We start from the raw sequence: 22,509 nt of genomic DNA, 5'->3' as shown, positions 1-22,509 counted from the left end.
GTCACCTGCAGGACAAAGCATCCCTGCCTGGCCTCTAACGCCTCACAAGTGTGACATGAGACACAAAGCAGTATTTCCCAGTCTTGCCAGTATGTAGCACTACATCCCACTAACGCAAACCTACTTCTTAAATCAGGAGGAGGTTCAGTTGGCTTGGACAGCCTGCACATCTCAACGTGCAGTTCTCTGCCTGGTACCAAGGCACAGCACAGCAGGACATGGAGGAATGGGAGTAGAGGCTCTTTAAGGCTGTAGGAGAACAGCTGGCCCTGCTTTGCCAGGCATCCACTCACAGGTGCTGCGAGTTAGCCAGGGCCTGGCTCCCCTCCTCTCCAGAGGATTTAAAAAGGCTTCCTGGCCCAAGGCAGCCACAGCCAAAACAGAGCTGTCTGGGGGGGAGGGCTTCACAAGATGATAGCAGGACATCTGGGATTCCTGAGGCAGGGAATATTTTGGAGATTTGTAGGATACTGCTAGTTGATTTGCAAGAAGGCAGAGAGGGATTGTTCATAGGGTGGCAACTGCCTGCTTATTTGACTAGATTGGAAGGGATCCAGCATTTTGCCAGGCTGATAGGAGGCAGGACCAGCTCTGAGGGTGCTATCTTTAATCTGCTAGGCAACATACAGTAAGACAAGGGACAGTCTTTGCACCTATGCCAAGAGGCTGCCACAGTCCTTGCTTCTAAAAGAGAGTGTGTGCTCTGGCATAAGGAGTGCATAGAGAGGTAAAGGCTGCAAGTCCTCACCCCCTGCAGAAACCTCTGGGAAAAGGGACTCACCTGTGTGTAAAACAATCAGGCCAGCTGCAAGCTTCTGAGCTACAAGAAGGGCATTGGAAAATGTCCCAAACCAGTCAGGAGCACCATCAGCATTGCTAGGAAAATGAGAGGACATGGGAAAGAACTCAACATGGAGACTCACTTGCTGACCTTTTCCCACCAAGGCCACATCCTCTTCTGATAAGTTAGAGAACTAGATGCAAGCTCAGAGTCAGCCACTTGTGAGAAAAACAAAGGCTGTCCTAGCAGGAGGAGGAGGTGATAGGGAGCAAGGCAGAACCTTGCCCCAAGGATGCACTTATCAAGGCTCCAGAGAGAGCTCCCAGCTCTGTGTAGAGATGATATCGCTGGGTCACACAAGAGCCTGAAGCTCATTAGCTGGGAATCAGTTCCATTTAAGGGCAAGAGGAGCAGGCACTGCAGGGAGAGAGGTATGCTGGGCTGGGCTCTGTTCCTCACCTGTACAGCATGATGGAGGAGCAGGCTGTGAGATTGAGGCTGGTAGTGTTCACCTCTTTGCAGGACTCATGCAGCGTGAACCCAAAGCAGATGAGGCAGGAACAGATGGTCAGGCTGAATTTCAGCAGGAAGCAGAACAGGAAGTAGTGCTGAGTCTGTGAATAATGGAGAGGCAGGAGGGACATGGGCATGTCACTGGCTCACCCTCCCCAGCACAAACCATCAGGGTATCAGAGGCTGCAACTAAGACTGGCTGCAGTACAGATGAGATGCTGCCACTGAGGATCTGTCTGGTGGGCACGCTCACAGTAAGGCTTCCCTTCCTGTCTGCGTCAGGTTTTTGGCTAGGATAACTCAAGCCACAGATCAGAATTTACCAAAAGCTGTGGAAGGTCTATGCTAGTGCAGGACCTCCACTTCGCACCAATGCGAGGACAAGGTAGCAGAGAGGAAGCAACAACAATTCACCTCTGATGAGCCACCTACCTTCTTAGGAATGGAAGTCAGGTTTTTTCCTGTTGCCATGGTCATGATGGAGCTGTGGGGGGGCTTGCCCAGGAGTGAAATGCTGCAGAAAGGCAAGTTAAGTCTCTCAATAACAAGTTCAGGCACCAGAATTTGTCTTTTGGGATGTCTCTAGCATTTGAGCCCAAGGAGCCGCCTCAGACTGCTTGGAGCATTGGAACTGATCTGTCCACTTGTGCAGCGTATTTGCATTCCTTCCCTCCAACGTATGCTGCAGAAGATCTTACATATGGCAGGTGCAAGCAGGGAGAGAGAGAGATGACCTCTAAGCATGTGATAGGATAAAATCCACCTATAGTATCTTTGGATCTGCCTGACATCCTATGTTCTCCATCACACCCCAACCACTGCAACAGTGTCAAGGTTAGAAGATTATTCTAAGCTGGGGGTTCAAACCACATGATAATAGAGGCTCTCTGCCAGCAAGCAGGGCTAAACAACAGTACACAAATGCTCCTGTCTGTGTTTCCAAGCACCTTGTCAGAGCAGGTGCTTGCAATAATACTTCCACCCTCCCTACTATGCTGTGGGTCATGTCAACTTCCTTTTACCATGGACACAGCGAGCCTTGGAGACTGGCCCATGCATCCTGTGAGTGGGAAGCTTAAGGTTGTCCACCCTGTCCAACAGACTCACCTGAGCAGCGGGTAGCAGAAACAGGAGAGCCACACGATGTCTGTGGTACTGAGGATGGGAGGCAGCTGCACCAGGCAGGAGAGGAACTGGACAGAAACAATCCAGAGTGAACAGCATGAGCCTTGTTACCCCAGATGCTACCATCCTCCCCCAAATGCAGGGATGAGCTGGTAACTAGGGTGTGACTTCACAGCCCCTCCATATGGAGCACGTGCTATAGGGGATGCTCTTCTCCAAGGAAAAAGGGGTCAGAAAGAACATGAGGCTGAGATCACATAGTCTTTATCTGTAATTTCCCCAAGCAATGCTAATTAACACAATTATGTTTAAAACTGACTGAAGGTCGCCTCCCTCCCTTGCAAGGCTGCCCCATTGCAGCCACGCACATTCTCACTAGTGTCCCTGAGCTAAATGCTGTTCCCAGCCAGGCGAGGGCTCACCTGAATGATGACCAGGGTCAGCTGGCACTGCAGCAGAAAGAGGAAACACTTTCGGATCCCGTATGTTGCATGCCTGGCCTGGAAAGAAGCATAAGCTCTCAGAGCCCTCACTGTGATGGCAGCAGTTATCAGCCAAGAGCAATTATGGGCAGTGGGGAAGAGAGCATGTGGCCTGCAGGAAAAGTGAGAGGGGAGAGGATTTGGACTCGGTATAAACAAAAAGGGAATGTCTCCTGCCTAGCCATGGCTGAGAAGGAAGAGCAGAGTGTAGCTGAGGAGAGAGTTTGTTTAAACCTCCTGGTTTTGCTGGGGGAATGCTCCTCCCTGGCATTGCAATGTTTCCTGCATAGGGATCTCTACAAGTTTATTCTTTATATTGTTGAATGATATTCATGTCCTTTTGCCACACAGTACCATCCCCAAGCCATCTCATACACTTTGGACCAGTAGGGTCAGGCAAGAAGAACCTCTCCTTTGTACTTCCTGAACAAGTGACAGGAGACAGAAGCAAAGCTAATGCTGACAGCTTACCTAGGGCAACTTGGCAAAAATGCCAATATAGGCTCCTGGCTTTGCTCCTCGTGATCCACAAGTAGAAGGGGGAGGGCTAGAGACAGAGAACTAGAGAAGGAATGTGCCTGGCTCACCTGCTCTATAAGCCTGATGATGCTGGTACTCTCTTCTTGGCGAAAGGACATAGAGCAAGGCAGGCTGTTCAGCTGCCCAGAGAGCTGCAGCGGGGTGAGCTCATCAGAGATGTGAGTCATGGTGGTGCTGGTGGCATAGCCAAAGGTCTCCCAGGAGCAGCGGGATGGATAGAGAGGGTCCAGCGCTATACTGCATGGATAACACGAAAGCATTACTGAAAGGCCTCACCCCAGGGAAGAAAACACATTTCTTTGCAGTCCAGACTGGACAGTCATGCTGTGCTGTGGATGTGCCACCTCTCTACCTTGGTAGAAAAGTCCCGACCTGCCACATGAATTCAGGATCATTCCCCCAGACTTTTCATTTTTCCCAGAGAACTGATCAGTCTATTTGGGTGCTTAGCTCAAAATCAACAAATTGCTTGATCCAAAGTGGCATTTCTACTCTTTAAAAACCAGAAGCATCTATAATTGCCAGTTGGTGCACAATCCTTTAGCTGCAAAAGTAAAAACTTCCTTTCAAAGATGGTAGGAAATTTCTCTCTGTGTGAAGGGAGTTAGGAGTCATCCTCTACAAGCGCAAGGCAAAGGCAGCAGGAGGACCCTGGATCCTGCCCCACCTGATGTCACTTTGCAGGAAAAGGCAGCTGTTCCGCAGGTTAGCAGAGCTTCCCAGACAGCAGGTCACCTCCCCATACTCCTGCATGATCTTGATCATCTCACACATGGCTGTGGGGACAGAAAGAAGAAAATAATATGTTATCTCATCGTGCACATAGAGAAGCAGTGTTTTGCACACCCTTTCCAGTCTAGATAACAAGCAGTCATATCTTTTAAAATAACCCCAACTGAGATTCCTGAGGCCTGTGCAGTCAGATCTGAAGTCAGACGACATAATTAGGTAGTTAACTAATTGCACTCAAAGTGCTCTGCACACCTCCCTTCTACAGCAACTGAGCTATGACCCACAGAACTGTGATCCAGAGGAGACCTGTACTTCTAGCATGGCTCCTTCAGACCAGAGTTCTAGGTATGGGCTAGGTACATAACACAAGTGGCTCTAGCATCAAATAGTCTTGTTAGAAAACAGCAGAAATTAAATTCACTTAAATAATTTGAGCCTTAAATAAACTAAAATAAAAAGATAACTTTAAAATCTGCTCAGCAGTGCCTCACCACTGTTCCAAGTTCAAAGGAATAAAGGGAATCTAACAAATCGCTCCTAAAGCAGTGCCACACTTAGCCTGGCTCAGCCCCTGTTCCTGCACTCCCAGTACTACTACCTCTAGCCTTCATCAGTCTTTTTATTAGCATCCTCCTGAGCCCTCTAAATCAAAGTTGCTGTTTGATCTGCTTTTATTTCTGTAGCTCTGCACAGTGTGCTGTGTACACAAGAATTTTCTAGAATGTTCTAGGCAAAAAATAAGCCACCCTCTGCAAATTTTTGTGTAAACATCTTATCTGAATGATGGGTGCACCCAGATCTCCAGCACAGCAAGGTGTCAGATGGAGCTGGGAAGGATCACCTCCAGCCAGAGATGGAGGAAAACCTACCCAGGCATTGAGTGCCTAGACAGGCTGGGCTGTAACTGTCTCTCACTGGCACTCCTGAAAGCTGTGCCCAAGAGGTACCTAAAATGCAAACTGTAATGATGATTTGCACTTTTACTGTAGACTGCACAGGTATTAGCCAGCTGAGCACTCAGCCCTTTTTTTAGATAAAAAGTATCTCTCAGAGACAAAGAAATTATGTCCTTGCTGGTTTCTGCCATCAAAAACCTCTAAAAAGCAGCAGAAGGTGCTAACAGCAACTGCCAGAGGAAAATACTTCTGGGAAGTGATTTCCGAGTTATATAAGGCAGTGAGGGCTGTGAGCAGAGATCAAAGTCTTCCAGTACGCTGATAAAGCTTATTTAATAAAAGGCAGTAGCATCTTGGATGTTTGCTTTTGTGTCTCTTATGAATGTAAATTGAAAGGGGAGTGGTTCTTAGCCCAGTTCTGTAGCTAGAGAGCTGTCACATGAAAAGGAAGCAAGTTCCCCACAGATAGCACAGAGGGTCATTAATATCAAAATGCCTCTCTGGATTTCTGGAGTGTATCCCCTCCCCTCCTCCATTTCCACACTGCCCAGAAGATCCACAGTGAACGGATGGGTGTTCACAGGCAGTAGCAGGACAGACCTATCGCCTGTGCCACTTACTCTCTGGGGTGCAGTCTGTGAAGAGAGGCACCAGCAAAGGCACATTGTCTATGTTCTGCAGGTGAGGTCTCACTTGGTGGATCCCACGTGGAAGTTTGGCCTGAAAAGGACAAAGGAGAATAAGCAGGAGTGTGTGGGAAGGAGGCAGTTATCAGGTAACTGTTGAAATGAAAATTATGATTCTCACACTGCAACTTCAAGATCAGATACTAATTCAGGTCCCTACAGAGATAGAAGCTGACTCACCTAAGCCGTTGTAAAAAGTCTTCTGCTAAAGTCTTACACTGAATGTCAAGTCATCTGTGCTTCCCCCCATGGTCTGTGAGATCAGCGTGATCACACTGTGCTTTGGTATTTCTAAGGAACTTTTACATGTGGGGTGCATTTAATCTGAAAATTTGTACTGTCTCCCAGCAGACAGTAGACCTGTTGTTTCAATTACAGCCACACAAACACCCAGCAAAGGATGGGTTCTTGCTTTATAAACATAGGCTTAATATATTTTTAATCTGCATCTCTCTGATACTCCTATAACCTCCACTGAGCAAGTTTGAGCTTTTATGAGGTAGGAAGAGCATGTCCCACACTCTGACTGCTGGGCAGCACCAGCTACAGTTCAGGACTGGAGGGGAGAAGTATCTTCTGCCTGCCTGGAATGTACGCATGTTTCCATCTCAAGCTAAGCATATGGGAAAAAGACCCAGACGGACTGAGATGAGGCTCTGAAGGTCACTCCATGTGTGGCCTGGACTCTTCAGAGAAAGGACCATTTCAGCAGCAGAAAAGAACTTAGAGAATCCCAAACTTCCTCTCTGATGGCAATGACGTGCTACTCTTGACCACAGCAACAGTGTGAAGTGTGCAGGAAAAAGGAGCCTCACCCTGTTACAGTCCTCCAGAAAGCTGGGGATATCACTGTCTGTTGGCTGAAAGCTGATGAGATCTGAGTGCCCTTCCTCCTCCATCAGCAGAAGCCCCTCCACGTCATCTCGAGAAACTGGAGCAGAGAGAAACACTATAAACAATAAGCACAAACCTGCCTCTGCCACCCCTGTGACACACCCACGTGGTACATTCACATGGCACTGCAGAAGCCAGGAAACGTGAGGCCTGGTTTGCTAGGTTAGCTACACTTAGATCCCACTCAGTCATACAAAATGCAGTATTTTTAGATGACTAATCTGCTCAGCGGTAGATATGTGAGCCTAGTCTCTGCTCTTCTGAGACGTGACAGTTTATCTGCTCGGCTTGCTTTCTTCTTCCAGGGGAAAAAGAAAATGAAGAAATCACACTTGAAGTGAGGGAAAAGAGTAATTCACAAGCAAAAGACTGACCCACAGTGGCTTGACCAGGGCCCCAGCAAGAATCAGAAATGTAATGAACAGTTGTACAGCCATGACTGCTAGTGCACAGAGGGATGTTTGTTTGCAACAACCACTTCACTGACTGCGTAGAAATGCTATGAATATACAGCTCTCGCTCACACATACACACACCTCAGGCCCATCCAGTTTTGTGCTCAAAGCTCTGAAGGATCAGGTATCTGGTGAGGACACAGGAACCTACGAACGGTTTTAAAAGAACCATCCAGGAAACACGTGGCATTCAAAGTGGCTTAGGTGCAGTTCTCTCACCCTGATGTAGGTCATCGTGCAGAGAGCCAGCGTGACTGGGGCTAGAGGGAGGAATCTCTGAGCCAGGCACATCACCATTGGGTGTTAAAGATATGTGGCAATTCCAGCCAGTCTCAAGACCCATCTTCTCAGCAAACACCTGCAGGAAAGCAGACATACGATTTTAGAGTAGCTGTCCAGGCCAGAACTTTGCAGATCAATGCCACATTGGAGCCTAGGTACCTTGCAGAACCATTAGCTAGCTGAATCTGATTAACCTTAGATTGCACTGGAGCTAAACTCTTCAGTCAGACATGCAGGGGACATGCAAGTTCAAGGAGTTCAGCAAAGACAGCTTACCTTACTTTTAAGCTCATCTTCCAAGGAGAAGTAGACAAAACGAATGCAGGCATTGACCAATCCATCAATAAGGCGGACAATGTCAAGACGGGCCTGATACTGAGATGAGACCATTCCCATGAAGATCTGTCCGCTCAGAGCCTGGATACAATCTTCTTTCTCCATCACTTCCCCAATCCCTTCTTCAGGCATGCAAACAACACGCAATCACATTGAGACACAGGTGGCCATATGTGCAAGCAGACAGCAGCACACGTGGTGACAAGCACCACCAGAATAACACCACAGGGACACAGTTTCCAGATACACAAAAACATGCAGATACACACACACAGAGAGATGAAGAGACATCCATTTGTCCCAGCATACCCAATCCCAGAAGCAGTTTCAATACATCCCCACATATGCGACCAAGAATGTATGTGTAAAACAAGAAGCATGGAAAGGGTAAAGACAAAATAGAAGCAGGAGTCAGTCACAAGAAACCAGGGCAAAAAGGTAAAGGATATATGCTGCATAATGTTCACATGTGCATTTGAAGTATATCATACTGTGCTCAAACAACATGGGAAGTCTGGCTGAGGCAGACAGGCATCGCACTACAAGGAGCTGATGCAAAGAAACAGGAACTGGATCATGTTCCCTTCAGTGACACCATCCACAGATTCCCAAAGAGTCTGCCAAAGACTAGCTGATGGGGTTCTTTTACCATCACCAGCTCAGCCTGTGGTGAATGGGAATTGGATGCAACATGGGGAACAATATAACAAAGTATTTCACACAGCTATAAAGCTCTCTGCAGGTATGACTGAAAAATGTTTTGAAAACACTCAGTTGTAACTGCCTCTCAGCTGTCTGAAAGCATGTTACTCTCATTTTACAGAATGGGAAACCAAGGCAGAGAGAGGTCAAGACTGGTTTTTCAAAGGAGCCTGCTGGAGTTATGTAATGGTATGTGCATATTGCTCAGTTTCCACTGTTGTTCTGGAGGAGACACTGTACAGTTTGAGTTTTACTTGGAATCAGACCCTTCAGCCCAGCAACAAAATCCATCAAGGGAGAGCAGTCAAATACCATTAGGCATGGTAGGCTCTTTCAAAAAAACCAACATACATGATTTCTATAGAATTAGACAAACAGCAAACCAAGCATCAAAATACCCAGAAGTCTTGAATCTCACTTGCCTGCTTTAAAGAACAGACTTCCCACAAGTAGAAGTATTTCTCTGCAAGCTTCAACAACTTTACTAGAAACATACTTGCCAGCCGTTAAACCATTATTTCCTCTGGAACTGCATCTACTTCAGAAAAGCTTAGTTCTCCATTTTCATCTGCTTCTCTGAGTAACAACGTTGTCACAGCTCTAGATCGATCCGAAAGAAAGCACCTGGCCTAGCAGCAGACCTTATTACAGACACCAGAGGAGACACGTACCATCCGAGCTCCAGCTATTCCTTCGACTGCTCTGTTTGATAGGCGTAGTCCCAGGGAGATCACAGCATGTGAAGATAGCACTCTGTCCAGGGACCTGCACCAGTTCTATGCACTTGCCATTGAGCTGGGAGGACAAGGCACAATGCATTGGTTTGTATGCAAAGGCAGAACAATATCCTGAGAGGCAGGCCCGCTGGTAGAAATCTAACACCTTCTTCCTGTTTAGAAGAGACAAGAATCAGACAAAGCTAGAGAAATGTGTTGCATTTCTGACAATGTACATTGTAGTTCAATGTAGAAATCACCAACTGGATATTTAGAAAAATGTGTTCTGTGGGCAGTGGTAGGAGACTCTAAAAAAACCCCTTTCCTTATTGTTTCTGCACCCTCTAAACTGCAGGCACTGCAGGGCAAAACTCCCATATATTCCAGGAGGGGTAGTGGTGGACATTTCTGGTTGCTCATTAGACAGATTGATGAATATGAATGCAGTACTCTTTGAATACACTTATTAATATAATATGCTCTATATAGCTGCCAGATGACTCTAAGGAAGTTCACTGCATGACAGCAGAGGCTTTATTCATCAGAGCGAAAGTTTATCTGCAGGAAGATAAACATCAAGGAAGGAACTGACAACCCTGACAATAGTATCTATACCAGAGATAGTTAAAATAACAGACTATTCTTCCATCCTGCTTCAAAGTCTGGGTCCCAGTTACTGTATTTCAAGTCTCCAGTTAGTCAATATACTGAGTCCCTGGAATAGAGTGTAAAGCTCCTTCTCTATGCTGAACTCAAAGGTAACATTAGAATGAACATGAGATTTTTTTCATTGGCTCCTAAGATGATAAATATTCAGAAAAGGACCAGCTGGAGTTATGTCACACCTGAGGATAAGCAGATTTAGTAGAACAATGTGCTGCTGTTCAGTGAAGCCAGCTATTACTGGTCTGCTCAGCGAGCAGGAACATAAATTTAGCCTACAGCTGAAGATGCAACAGACACTGTTAGATGTCACTGCAGGATTAAAAGGATGCAGTGTGGTATGGTGGATTGGTTTGAAGCTATCAACAACAGGCAGAACTGATCACTTTGCATTTTATGTAAGATAAGGCATTTCTTGAACAAACAAAACTCCTTGCCATCAGCACATGACCTGACTACAATTCATGGTCCTCCTACATGGTACAGTCAGGTTCCATTTATGAGGGTTTGATATGTTAACAGATACAGTAGGAGATGCTTTATTGTTATAGTCTAACAGGTTGCTTGTAGCTATCTAATCCTTTACACTGCTATGCTTTTAACAATGGATTACAAGCAGAGACTGCTCATGTAACATAACATACTTCAAGCTTCTGTTAAATAGCTTAGCAAGCATCAATAAAGGCAATTTTAATACAGTGTGACCAGGTTCCTTCTGTAGTTTAGCAGCAACTTCTGAACGCACCGAATGACAAAGCTGCCTACCTGTCAGAGCCAGAGAGAGGGTAGATATCAGTGCCATCCCAAAAGTCTGTGCAGGCCTCAAGGATGATGTCGGCTGTCCCATGAGAAAACATCTGCTCAGTGCCTGCAGTGTGAGAGAATGAGTCAGCATCACACCTACAGGCTCCCAGGCAAAGTATTTCATACTAGCTGCTCCTTTATTTGTTGAAACAGTGTTTCCACAAATGGCATTGATCCACTCCACATATCTCTTTTCCTCTGTTAAAGGGTTTTCAGTCCCTGTCAAGAAATTATTCAAGACTGGATGAGATGTATTCAGCTGCTGTCTGCCCAGCCGTGAGCTTAAACAAGCTTAGCCAGGTAGTCAGTTCCTATTCTTCCCTTTTACTGTGTAACAGTCCACCTCCTACAGAAGGTGGGGGCAAAACTTGCTCCTGTATCCAAATGAAGATATTCTTATGTGCTTCTTCTCATGAGGGGATAAGCAGCAGTGACACAACTAGAGGAATCAAAGTCTGCCTAAACAGGAAAGTGCATTTGATTTTAGTCTGGAAGAGGACCTAAAGGGAAAAAACTGTTCTTGAATACCTTCCATTTACGTAGCAGAAGGTAATTTAATAGTGTGATCCATTAGATAGCAGCCTGTTTCACAAAGGGTCCTGAAAACCAATTAAATCAGGATGGGTCAAAAGTTCAAAATAACAGACTGTAAAAGAATAACTCTGGTCTTGACCAGTGGAAGAACTGAAATTCAATAGACTTCATGGCTTGTTCTATTTTTACTTCCGTTACTTTATTCTTTAATACAGACTTGCACTTTTTAACTCCCTCTTGTAGGCTGAGGTGTTGCAAAAGGTGTCCCAAAAGTGTGTGACAATATTTGTCTGATGCAGGGCCCAGGCACAGGACACAAGGTAAAGGATGCAGGGCTGCCTCCCCTCCACATTTCCTGTTGCCTTTTATTTGTGCTACTACATTAACATTGCATGCATGCAGATTTCACTGTCCAGGTTCCCTCCTCCAGCTGCTCTGTGACTTTGCCCCCAACAGCTTCAAAGTTGATCTAATGAAAAAACATCACTGCCAAGAAAAATGAGCCCAAAGGCTTCTTACAGGTGCTGTTGCTGACTGCAAATGCTCACACTAGCTGGTGAAATCAAGAGCCAAGAATACCCACTAGCATACATCAGGCAGGGACCTTCAGGAACACTGGAGGATTTTCCAAAACACAGCAGCTCTCTGCTTTCTTCTGTAAATAGACATCATACGCCAAGTTTATCAGCATAACAAACCTCCAAAACCAATAGGAGCAGCGTATGAAAGAAGGAGCTTGTTTCAGGGACACAAAGGAGTACTTGTCTGGGGCTCTAGTTAATTTTATTATATAAACACCTTGCTTTCCACCTTGCTCCTATGGTCAGATAGTTGTTGCTAGGAAAGAAGGAACAAGAGATGTTCACTGACTCATGCAAAGCGCCCTGGACACACAGCAAGAGCTTGCAGATGACCAGGTGTAAACACATACATACTTTCATGCCTGAAAGCAACTGCAATCCATTTCCCATACAATTACCATTCAATGTCAACAGCATCCCACACCACAGTCCCTACAAGGGGTAAATGACAGTGGCAGCACATGCTACAAATTGGAGGGAGCTCATTCATCTGCCACTGCTAGCAAAGTGAGCTCAGCCTCTCCCCTTACTGAATCAGAATCCAGAAGGCCAGGATTTCTCTGGCACAAGGGAGAAAACTAATGAACAAGACAGGGAGGATGTCTGTCTATTCAGAACTGCTATCACTCATTAGAAAGAACTGAGCTGTGCGGCTACAGCAAGGGAGGACAGAGGATATTAAATCATTTTACTCCACTGAAGACACCGATGAGCTTCTATTTCCATATGGTTATTATGGATGGGGAAATGATGCTAGATGAACAAGCACATATTTCAAATATGGAAAATACAGGTAGGCTACCTCCTATTTCTGTTACAGCTGTAGAATTTATTACATATCTCCCTTTGACTTCAGCACATCATAGGAATGGGTGGGTTCAAAGACTTATTCACAGGTATTAAACCAACAGAGGTTAGTTAACAATCATCTGGTCTGACTCATCTATGTAAAAACAGCCATTTGATTTCACACAATAATCTCTGTATAATTCATTATTTCTGTCTGCATACATTTTAGAAAACTTCAAGTGATAAAATGCTACCTTATCATAATGTGAAAGGTGTTCCAACGGTAAACTAACCTCACTGGTAAAATTCCTCTTACAATTTACTCTAGACAGCATAATCCAGGTCACACATGCACTTGTCTGAGCTCCAGCCTCTGAACTAAACCGTTTAAAAATGAGGATAAGGAGTTGAAATGAGGCAATGTTAAAAGGTTTTCTCTACACTGAGAAAATCAGCATTGGAAAAATTCTTGACTAAAAGGCAAGAAAGAAGCAATCAGGACAAACGACGAAGCTCCTTCCCAGATTAAGACACAAGTTTAAGAAGAACTAGGCAAGAGGAGACAATTTATTTAATAAATCTCTGGCCAAGATATTAACCAAATTTCAGATTCCATATAGAACATATGCCAACTCCAGAGATCCAAGATCAGTCGATTAATTTCTTATTAAGAGACTAAGAGCTCTGAGGGGCAAGCTGTCAAATCATGCCTCACCATGCCCAGCTGCACATCCCTTCCATCCTAGCCCACTCCTATTAGACTTAGTAGAAGAAATGGAGAAGTCAGCATGGCCTCAGGTGTTGCATTCGTGGTGTGACGTATTAGCTTAGACTACCAAGATAGTGATTTATCTTGGTTATCAGACAGATGCGCAACACTAGCTAAAACCCTGGGCAATAATCAGCCATGGGCAATATTAGTTTCTCTACTATAATGAAGTCTATTCAAAACTAAATTAAAGAATTACCTTGTTCTGCTTTGCCATTTGATCACCGAAAAGGTAGCATAGTCAATCAGGTTTACTATGAGCTATCTAGGGTAATTTGCAAAGATTATTTATGATCCTGGAGTGAGCCAGAGCTGCGAAGAACTGCTCCCTCAGCATGCCCACAGTGCTGACCACTAAAGTTTGTTGAGCATATCTGTACTGGCCACAGGCAGAGAGCACTGCAATCACAGGGGCCCTGGACTGTTCTAGTCTGGCATATCCTAGGCTCCCTATGGAAAAAATCCTTCCCTCCTGAGCTCAATGCCTGAGGAAGAGGCAGCCTTACTGGTAGTGGTATCCTTCACAAACAGGTTAATCATGTGACTCAGAGGTGGTCTCCTCTTCGTGATCGAAGAAAGCTTCCCCAGGATTGTCTCCTTAACCACCTCATCACTTGGCAAGCGATATAAGGCCAAATAGTTCTCCTGTTTGAAAAGGTCTTTGGCACCCGGCATGAAACCTTAAATATGAACAAGAAGAGGAGAAAAATAAGGCTGTAACCAAAACAAAAGACAAGTCCTCCCTCCTTCTTCCACACCCTCTGCTTTGCTTGCTCTCATTCTGAAATCTCCCCAGCAACAGATGGGTGAGCTACTCTCATTATGCATTTACACTAAGATGGTTCAACATCTACGAGGAAGCACATTCAGAATGACCAGATATTATTAGTAATGACAGCTTTTATTCTTCTGGTTCATTGAAGAGAGGAATTGTGACACTGAAGAACAGGCACAGAAGAGTTCAAGAGCTTTCAAATTTTAATCTTAGTGCTGCCTTGGACCTCTTACCTCCTCCATGCCTCAGCTTTCCCAACTGTAAAAGGAACTGAGGTACCTCATATCATCTATACCCAATCTCCTGATAAAGCATTACTATAAAGACAGGTCAACTATCTGTTCATTAGCAGCTGTTCTTTGTCTACTAATCAGATTAGTAGACTCAAGTCAGAAGAATACTAAGCCTAGCCAGGGCTGGCTGGAAGTATCCTTGATGAAATTTGTTCCTTTGAAAGCACCTACATCTGAACTTGCCAAAAGCAACCTCTTTAATGTACTCTTTTCGCAGCCCAAAACCAAACAAGTCAGTTCTATAATTCTGCCTTCTCAGCATTACCGGGTCTGGGGAAATACTTCTCACACTCTCTAAGACTCAGCCATCCCTCAGCTGACAGCTCTGATTTCTGTTTCCACTCCTCCTATTTCTCCTTACCTATTAGCCTGGCAAGCTCACAGAGGCCCCAGGGCACATGAACAGGCAGCACAGCATTGTGAGTCTCCTGCAGGGCGATGTTGCAAAGGTGGTCAGAGAAACGGCACAGACGCTCCGTCACACTGGCATTGCAGAGATTGAGCAGCACATTCAGGCCCAGAGGCTTGAGGGAGTTCAAGTGCATCTGCCAGTTGGAATCATCAAACTGGATGCAGGAGGGGTTCTGCTGGTCCTGAGACAGGCTAAGCATCTCAAGGTGGTAGTCACACACAAAGTCTTCAGCCTCACAGGCCAACACTTCACTGTCACCACCAGCCTGATCCAACAGGTAGGAAAATTCTAGTTGGTTACAATGAATACAGCTTGTCTTCCTGAGCTTACAATCCCACAGGGCATTCCCAATTAAATTTTCAATTAAAAGGGGGCGCTTTATAGGTATAATTCTGTCTTACAGCCCTACAAGAGGCTAACTGTGCCCCTTCTGTATGGCTTACCTGAGTATGTTCCTCCTCTCCACCCTCCGTGTCCTTGCTAAAACTCACATTGGACCCAGAGGGATGCTTGCTTCTGTTGCTTGGCTTTCGGTGGGCATGGGCATCAGGAGCCTTTGGAGGGTCACTAGACCAGTTGTTTCTCTCTTGCTCATTGGTGACATGGACTGTATCTGCCAGGGGGCCAGAGAGCAAAGCATCTCTTTCATGGGGCTGCAAGAGACCAATTAAATGAACAGTGGAGATTCAGTGGTTGAACACAAACAGCAACTGATTCACATGCAAAACGTACTAAATTGGGGACACAGAGAAAAGGAAGAGGAGACACTGTCTTCGGACTCCTGTAGAAGAGGATCTGGTCCTCACTGCTTCCTAATCTTTCAAGTAAGGAATTATGGCCACAGGACTACACTATAAGCAAAGCCTTCTTCTATACGTTACCACAAAGCCTGCAGTTCAGGAACCAAATTCTGGAACCTGATAAGGCTATGTTGAGTATATCAGTCAAACTATGTTACTGTGTGATGGATTACATATCTCTCACCTCTTCTTCCATCTCAGGGTGGCAGAAGGAGCGTGTAGAGAGCTCATCAGTCAGGTCTTCATGGCTATCATGAGGTGGTTCCACCTTCCCACTGAAGAATAGAACAGTCTCTGGGCTGGGGTTTGGCCAGGAAAGAATTCCCTGCTTGTCTACACAGCAGAGCACCTAGAATATGCCACAACAGCCACAAGAAAGCAAAATCTCAGTGAAAAGATGTTTCAGGGTTTATGCATAGTTGTAAATACTGAAAAGTTTAACAAACACAGGGGATGATAGTCAAGTCCCTTCTCCACCAACATTCTGCATGAAGAAACTGCACCTAATGTCTCTCCAAGAAATGGAGAGTTCTCTGCTCTAGTAGGAGTGACGGGTTGTTTAATACCAGTTTTATCTCAAGCTATCGTAAGATTAGGCATTAAATCCATGGAAAGGAAGTAACTGCTGAACCTGTTTCACCAGCTAATACCTTATTGGGACCAGAACCAGCTGGTACTCAAATGGGAGTCAAGGGGTTTGTGGAACCAAAACTAGAACTGGAAAATACAGACTTCCTGTTAGATGCCATAGAGTATCTCTAACCATTGTTTTTGTCTTTAAATATGTTGCTTGGACTAGACAAGAAAGTTGTAAGCTCTTCTATAAAGAGAAGTGCCTGAGAGACCTCTACTCCCAGCATGGTGAATTATTGTTAACAGTCTGCATCTAGGGAAGGACAACTTGAATAAAGTAATGAAGCACTCATGTAGGGTTCCTCCTTCTGACAACCCAGCAATACTCACAGTGACAGATCCCAAACTATGGAGCAAGCTGGAGGTGAAGCTCAGGGTTGGGGATTTGCCTTTTAAAACACACAGGAAGTGGTTCCAGATACAGCGTATCATTTCCTGCCAAGGAAAGCAGAGGATATCAGAAAAATGAAGACTCATTTGAGAAAGATGAGGGAAGAAAAGGAAGGAATGGAATATGGAATTACTGCTTTCAGATTCAACACAGTGATACACTGCAAGATAAAGTTCTGTCTCTGGGAGAACCTGTTAATTGGTAGGGTGTTTACTTTTCTCAAGGGAAAGGTAGTTCTTGCCCTCTCAAAAGGATGCTAATAAACTGTCTAATTGCTTAATTGAGAATCTGCTGAATCCATTTTTTTCCTTTCTAGAAATATAGGAGGAAATTCTGAAGGGATTTCGTTTGGGGTGAATCAGTTACTAACTCCTTGATATTGTTTTGCTAACAGAACTCTAATCTCCTTGGATAAAAGTGTTTGAGACCTTGCCCTAAGCTTATGATCATCATGCTGCAAATTGAGTAAACTGAATCACTGTGATGAAGTGATTTGCCCTGTGTTACTTACTGAGGCAGTGTCAATGTTGGAAATAAAGACAGGGTGTCCTGGCTACTGCATTATTACAAATTAATTATAATCAATGTAGTAAAAAATCTGAAAGAAGGGGAAATTTAGCAAAATTAGAAAATCATGGTGGCACTCTTCAACTTCAACATGAAAATGTTTCAGAGAGAGTCTGGATGGTAGGAATCAATCCAAGTACCAGAGCAATGTGTTTTTCTTCTGTGCACTTCTAAAGTCAGCAAAACCAGGGCTGCATTATTATGTTATTTTACTGCTTTTCAGCTGCTATTCTGGAATGCTATCACTGTAGAGCACTTCTCCCAAAGCTCATTATTTCTAGCTCCTTAGATGCTAATGGCTGGTATAGTCAAATCCTCAAATGCAGAACAGTCATGAGCTACAAACAGAAGACAAACATTCTTGTTTAAACCAGACAGTTTCTTGAAAACAAAAATGTTGCTTAAATACAGAGGAAAGAAGCAGATCTTTTCAGCCAGGAAGGTCAGCTCAAACCACACTCATTTAACAACTGAAAAACAGCTCAGCTAAATGATGAACTGCCACAGGAAGATAGCAAAATATTCAGCAAAGAAAGCATACATGTATGTGCGTGTGCATCCACGTGTACTCCTCTGTGTGGCCAGGAGCAAGGGGACATGAATTGATTCTTATAATATCTAGGGATTTTTAAAGACACCTGAAGTCCATCTGCCTCCTTATGGAAATGAGAATCTTATATGTCAAATTAGACAGAAGAGTGTCTTTCTTCTTCCTAACAACAGCTTAATCTGGACAACGCAGTTTACAGAGTGGCTAGATGTAATTCTGCCCTCAGAACGACACTTCATTTGAATGTTTATTTGCTCCAGTTTCAGAAGCACTTGTCATGTGCTTCAGTTCATTAAGGAGCCTATGAAACAGGACCAAGCTTATAGCTTGAACATCCCACGTTCCCCTCTCCACATTTGATCATGGTGCTACCTCCATAGCCTCTGTTCTTTAGTTTTTGGCTTGACACAGGAGGTTTTTCTAGCACAGCAAAATACTTCACTATCGTCTGACATATACCAAAAAAAAGGTTACTTCATTCCTGTAACAGCTCTGAACAGCAGGACTTGAGACGCACTTTCTTTAGGGCAAAAAGGCTGATTTCAGCCCATTTGCAATACACAAAAGAGTAAAGCTAGACTCAGTATTAAAGTTACCTCAATCTCCAATCAGTAGAGCAGCTTTTACATGGGATGGTGCAGGAGAAAGACATGCAACCTCCATGCATAGCAAATTAAAGCAGCAAATAAGTGACAATGGACAACTGGCACAAGCAAAAGAGTTTAGGAACAAGCAGGAGATCAGAGAGAAAGGAAAAGGAATCATGATATTCTGCAGTGAATGGAAGAAAACAATTCATAATAATAGTACCTGAGAAGATACCATCTCTGTGTAGCTGCTGAGAGTGTCCTCTGAAAACTTAGCAAGCTGCAGCAAGAGAAGAGACCAGTTACTATAATTGTGCTCAGAAATGTGATGTGAGGAACATCCCTCCCTAAATATTGTGCTTTCCAGAGAAAAGAAAGCAGGAGTCTTGCTCTGTGGGAATTGCTGTGCTGGGACAGACCAGCATAATCCATCAAAGCAAAGGACTGTGTCATTACCTATTTGTGAAGCACAAGCAAAGTGCTTGGCTCTGTACATCACAGAATGAAGACATAGTCCTCACCTAAATGTCTAGAGAGAAAATAATAGCTATTAGATCTGGAGAAGGCTCTTTCTAAATGGTTATTTTAAGACAGAGCCAGTGTTGACTGATCTGGATTTAAGATATGTGTGTCTGTTAAAAAAGGAGAGCTTAAAGAGAAGGGTTGGAAAAGAGGGTGTCTGGAATACAATGGACACAGAGGAACGAGGTGATGTGAAAGGGGTATGAATAGGAAACGAATAGAAATGGTTTACAGCAGGGCACTACCCCAGGGCTCCTGGAATTACAGTGAGAATTTACTAACTAAAAAATTGTACATTTAGCACAGAGGAATTCCATAGTAGATGCAATTTTGAGAATCAGTTTAAGTAGTTTCTTAGCATAAGTGAACATAGCAATTACATTTGTATGAAACAAAACAACATCCCAAATAATAATTTACTGCTATGGCACTTTAAATAGGACCAGTTTAACAAAACTGAATGGAGCCAAGACAAATCTGATGATAGAAATAATTGACACAGGAAATTGTGAAGTATAATTGGGAATTTATTAACAAAATTTTATTAAATCTTTAAAAAGCTACAATTCCACAGTAAAAATTAAAAAGTCTGGTTTTGAGTGGAAGTGAAAATAGAAATAAAAATTAACATAAAAATAAGGAAAAATATATCAGTAGCTAATTAATACTAGTCCACTGCTTAATGAAGATAGTGAAATTGTAAATGATATTGCAGGCAAGGCAGACATGTTAACTAAATATTTCTCTTCCATACTCAGTGATATACCATATGATAACTGTGAAATATTTTCCATTCTAACACAAGCTACTGAAACTAAGTATTTTTAAATCAGCAGGTCTAGACAACTTTCTGGCTGTTATTACTGATTTTGAACAAGGCTTGAAGCACAAATTAAGTCCCAGTGCACTGGAAGAAAGTTAATGTTGTGCCAATGCCTAAAAAGGATAAGGAGAACAAACCAAGTCACTACAGGACCCCAGACAGACTTATATTTCAGACAGAATAACAGAACAGACTCAATACAAGACTCAATCAAAAGAACAGAAGTAGAACAACATAACTAGTGCCAAATAACACATGTATATTAGTAATAAATCTTGTCAAACTATTGTGATACCAGTTTTGACAAAATTACAAATTAGACTGATAAAAATAATGGTTTTGATGTAGAATACCTGGCACCTTGACTTGGTACAAAATGCTCTAATTAGTTTCCTAACAAAAAACAGAGTAATACAAGAGAACAGGGCACATATTAAATAGATCACAAATTGTGCTATCTGCAAATGGAACAGAAACTGAGGAATCATTTTTGATGTTGCTACTAGCTCAAGCAGAAAACAAAATCATTATTGATACAGATTGTAAACTGTACAAGGATTAGAGGCAATGTCAAATAATAAAGAGAACAGATCACTGCTACAGAACAATATGGATTGCTAGGTAAATAAGCAAAAACCATGCATACCACCAGGTCCAAACATAAGGTTACCTATGCAGGAGCAAAGATGAAGGTTGGGTTTACAGGATGAGGGCTCTATCTTAGAAAGTAGTAACTCCAGTGAGGACTTTGAGGCCACTGTAGACAATCAGCTGAATGAAGTCTGATATTTTTTAAAAAAATGTCTAAAAGATCTATGTGATCCTTTCTTGCATTAATAATGGAATATGGAGTAGAAAGTCTAAATTATTATGAAATTCAGCACAAGCACACTGTTACTGGAATATTTTGTCTTTTTTGGAGACTCATAATTCTGCAGTGACCCTGAAATATTGCAGAAAGCTCAGAAAAAAAGCCAAGAGAGAGATTAGAGGGTTGGAAAATATGCTTATAGTGACTCAAGGTGCTTAAACTGTTTACTTTATCAAAGAGACTGTACAAGGGAATGTGAGTAGCTACCCACACACCAGAAATTTGATTGAGGTGCTCTTAAATCTAGGACAACGGATATAAAAAGATCTAAAGTTGGAAATCAGATACCACAAAAATTCACACTAAAATAAAGTGTACATTTTTAACACTGAAGGTAAATAATTTCTGAAACAACCTATCAATGGCAGTACTGAACATTTTCAAACAAACATAAAATTCCTTTCTAGAAGGAATGCGCTGTATTCTAGTCACAGTCTGGAGGCTATGACTGGCCTGGGCATGGGCTCCTTTGGGGGCCACTGGTTTGTGTCATGCAAGATGTATGACTAATCAGCCACAAGGGTCTCTGATGGCCTTAAAGATCTGGAAATCAAACAGATTGAACATGATAGGAGGGGGTAGAAGGTGGACAGGAGAGTCACACAGGCCACGTGGTTGCAGAGGAAGAGGGTCTTACCTGCTACATTTGGAATGGAGTAGAGGGAAGGAAGATGTGAAATAGAGAGGCCAAGAGAAGACTGCCCTAGTCAGAGGGAGAAAGACCAATGGTTGTTCCGCGTGGACAAGGAGGAAGGTTCATGTCTGAGATGTCACAGAGAATGAGCTGGTTGGACAGGGTGAGTTGCCTGGACATATGTGGAGAGAAAGGAGAAGACAGGAAAGAACAAAAGAAAGGTGCAAGGGTGAGTGACAAGGCAAATGGAGATGTTGTGACCTATGAAGCAGGGAAGCCAGGGAGTTCTGTTTTAACCCCGCCAGAGAGCAAGGTGGGAGGAGAAGGAGGAAGATTTCAAGGACATAAATCAAGTGATGCTGAGAATAGGTAGAAAGGCAAAGAGGAGAAACCACCGAAAAGAGATGGTGAAGGGGCAAGGAAATGTCACCAAGAGAGGTAATATCTGTCCTCCCTCCCAGGGCACTGGCAACTCAAGGAAAGTTATGTGTAACCTACTGGGAAAAGAATAAAAAAACATAAACCCAAGGCCACAGAAGTCAAGGAAGGACAAAAAGGAAAGAGAAATTGTGTCCAATGTTACAGGCAATATAGAGGTCAGCAGAGAAGACAAACATACTGTGGTGCACCTCTCCTCTGCACTGGGAGAGAACAAGGGACTTCTGACACCTGCCAATGGAGTCACTTTGGAATCATACACCCATCAGACTTTCAACCTCCACCCCTCAAACCAGCAAAACCATCAGAAATTCCTCTTACTCGCTGACCCACAGCAAAGGCCATGCCTGCAAGCCAAGCCCCAGAACACAGGAAAAGACTGCTCAGCCCACAGGTCATAGCAGAGGACTGCAGACGATCTTATGTAACCCATTCCTTCTTAGAGGCTAAATGCTCCCTAGTTATAGCCACTACGTGGAATTTACCTCCATGCAGAGCCCTCTAACAGATTACATTTAGCTGATAAGCACTTGCCTTGAACAAACTTAGTGAATCATTGGAGCTTCCTATTACCTTTGGTACATTTGTAGCTAGACTGAAAACTGAACCATTTGACCAAGAATAAGCTACACTGTGCTCCAGGAACAGGAACTAGGTGACATACCCAAAACTTCAACAAGTTTTTATGATCATGTGGCTTCATCTGCTGAATTCACAGTGCTCACATCAGAGAGCCCTTCACATGCCCCACCCCTTCCCTCTGCAACAGCTTAATGTGGACAGATACCTACCAGTGAGGTGGATGAGGCCTTGCTCATCTGGGCCAAGACTCTGGCTTCTCCAAAAGCTGTAGCAAGAATCCACAGGACAGGAAAGAGCAACGGAAGGATGGGCAGGACACCATTCACCTGAAAAACCATTCCCAATCACCTT

At 43.8% G+C, this 22,509-nt stretch overlaps 1 protein-coding gene across 12 annotated transcripts in view; it reads right to left on the bottom strand.

Annotated features, from left to right (window-relative positions):
• Window positions 1-22,509, bottom strand: part of TMEM94 (transmembrane protein 94) — a 52,117-nt gene that overhangs the window by 5,352 nt on the left and 24,256 nt on the right. For 11 of the 12 annotated variants that reach the window (XR_009960356.1, XR_009960358.1, XR_009960355.1 and 8 more), the window contains 20 exons: window positions 22,368-22,484; window positions 18,512-18,568; window positions 16,524-16,628; window positions 15,745-15,909; window positions 15,204-15,413; window positions 14,710-15,025; window positions 13,787-13,960; window positions 10,569-10,671; window positions 9,096-9,313; window positions 7,663-7,844; window positions 7,324-7,462; window positions 6,571-6,686; window positions 5,690-5,789; window positions 4,109-4,217; window positions 3,489-3,678; window positions 2,842-2,919; window positions 2,402-2,487; window positions 1,727-1,808; window positions 1,241-1,395; window positions 782-876 (listed from right to left, as the gene is read on the bottom strand). Coding sequence is in view for 6 of the 12 variants with exons in the window: in XM_062591890.1 (XP_062447874.1) it covers window positions 782-876; window positions 1,241-1,395; window positions 1,727-1,808; window positions 2,402-2,487; window positions 2,842-2,919; window positions 3,489-3,678; window positions 4,109-4,217; window positions 5,690-5,789; window positions 6,571-6,686; window positions 7,324-7,462; window positions 7,663-7,844; window positions 9,096-9,313; window positions 10,569-10,671; window positions 13,787-13,960; window positions 14,710-15,025; window positions 15,204-15,413; window positions 15,745-15,909; window positions 16,524-16,628; window positions 18,512-18,568; window positions 22,368-22,484 (2,797 nt within the window). In the remaining 6 variants the exon portion in view is untranslated. Of the gene's footprint in view, window positions 1-781; window positions 877-1,240; window positions 1,396-1,726; window positions 1,809-2,401; window positions 2,488-2,841; window positions 2,920-3,488; window positions 3,679-4,108; window positions 4,218-5,689; window positions 5,790-6,570; window positions 6,687-7,323; window positions 7,463-7,662; window positions 7,845-9,095; window positions 9,314-10,568; window positions 10,672-13,786; window positions 13,961-14,709; window positions 15,026-15,203; window positions 15,414-15,744; window positions 15,910-16,523; window positions 16,629-18,511; window positions 18,569-22,367; window positions 22,485-22,509 lie in introns of those variants that run through there. The other variant, XM_062591896.1, reaches the window with a different exon arrangement.

The sequence above is a fragment of the Rhea pennata genome, chromosome 19, assembly GCF_028389875.1.
Source record: "Rhea pennata isolate bPtePen1 chromosome 19, bPtePen1.pri, whole genome shotgun sequence".
Lineage (NCBI taxonomy): Eukaryota > Metazoa > Chordata > Aves > Rheiformes > Rheidae > Rhea > Rhea pennata.
This window is presented reverse-complemented; position numbering and strand designations above follow the sequence as displayed.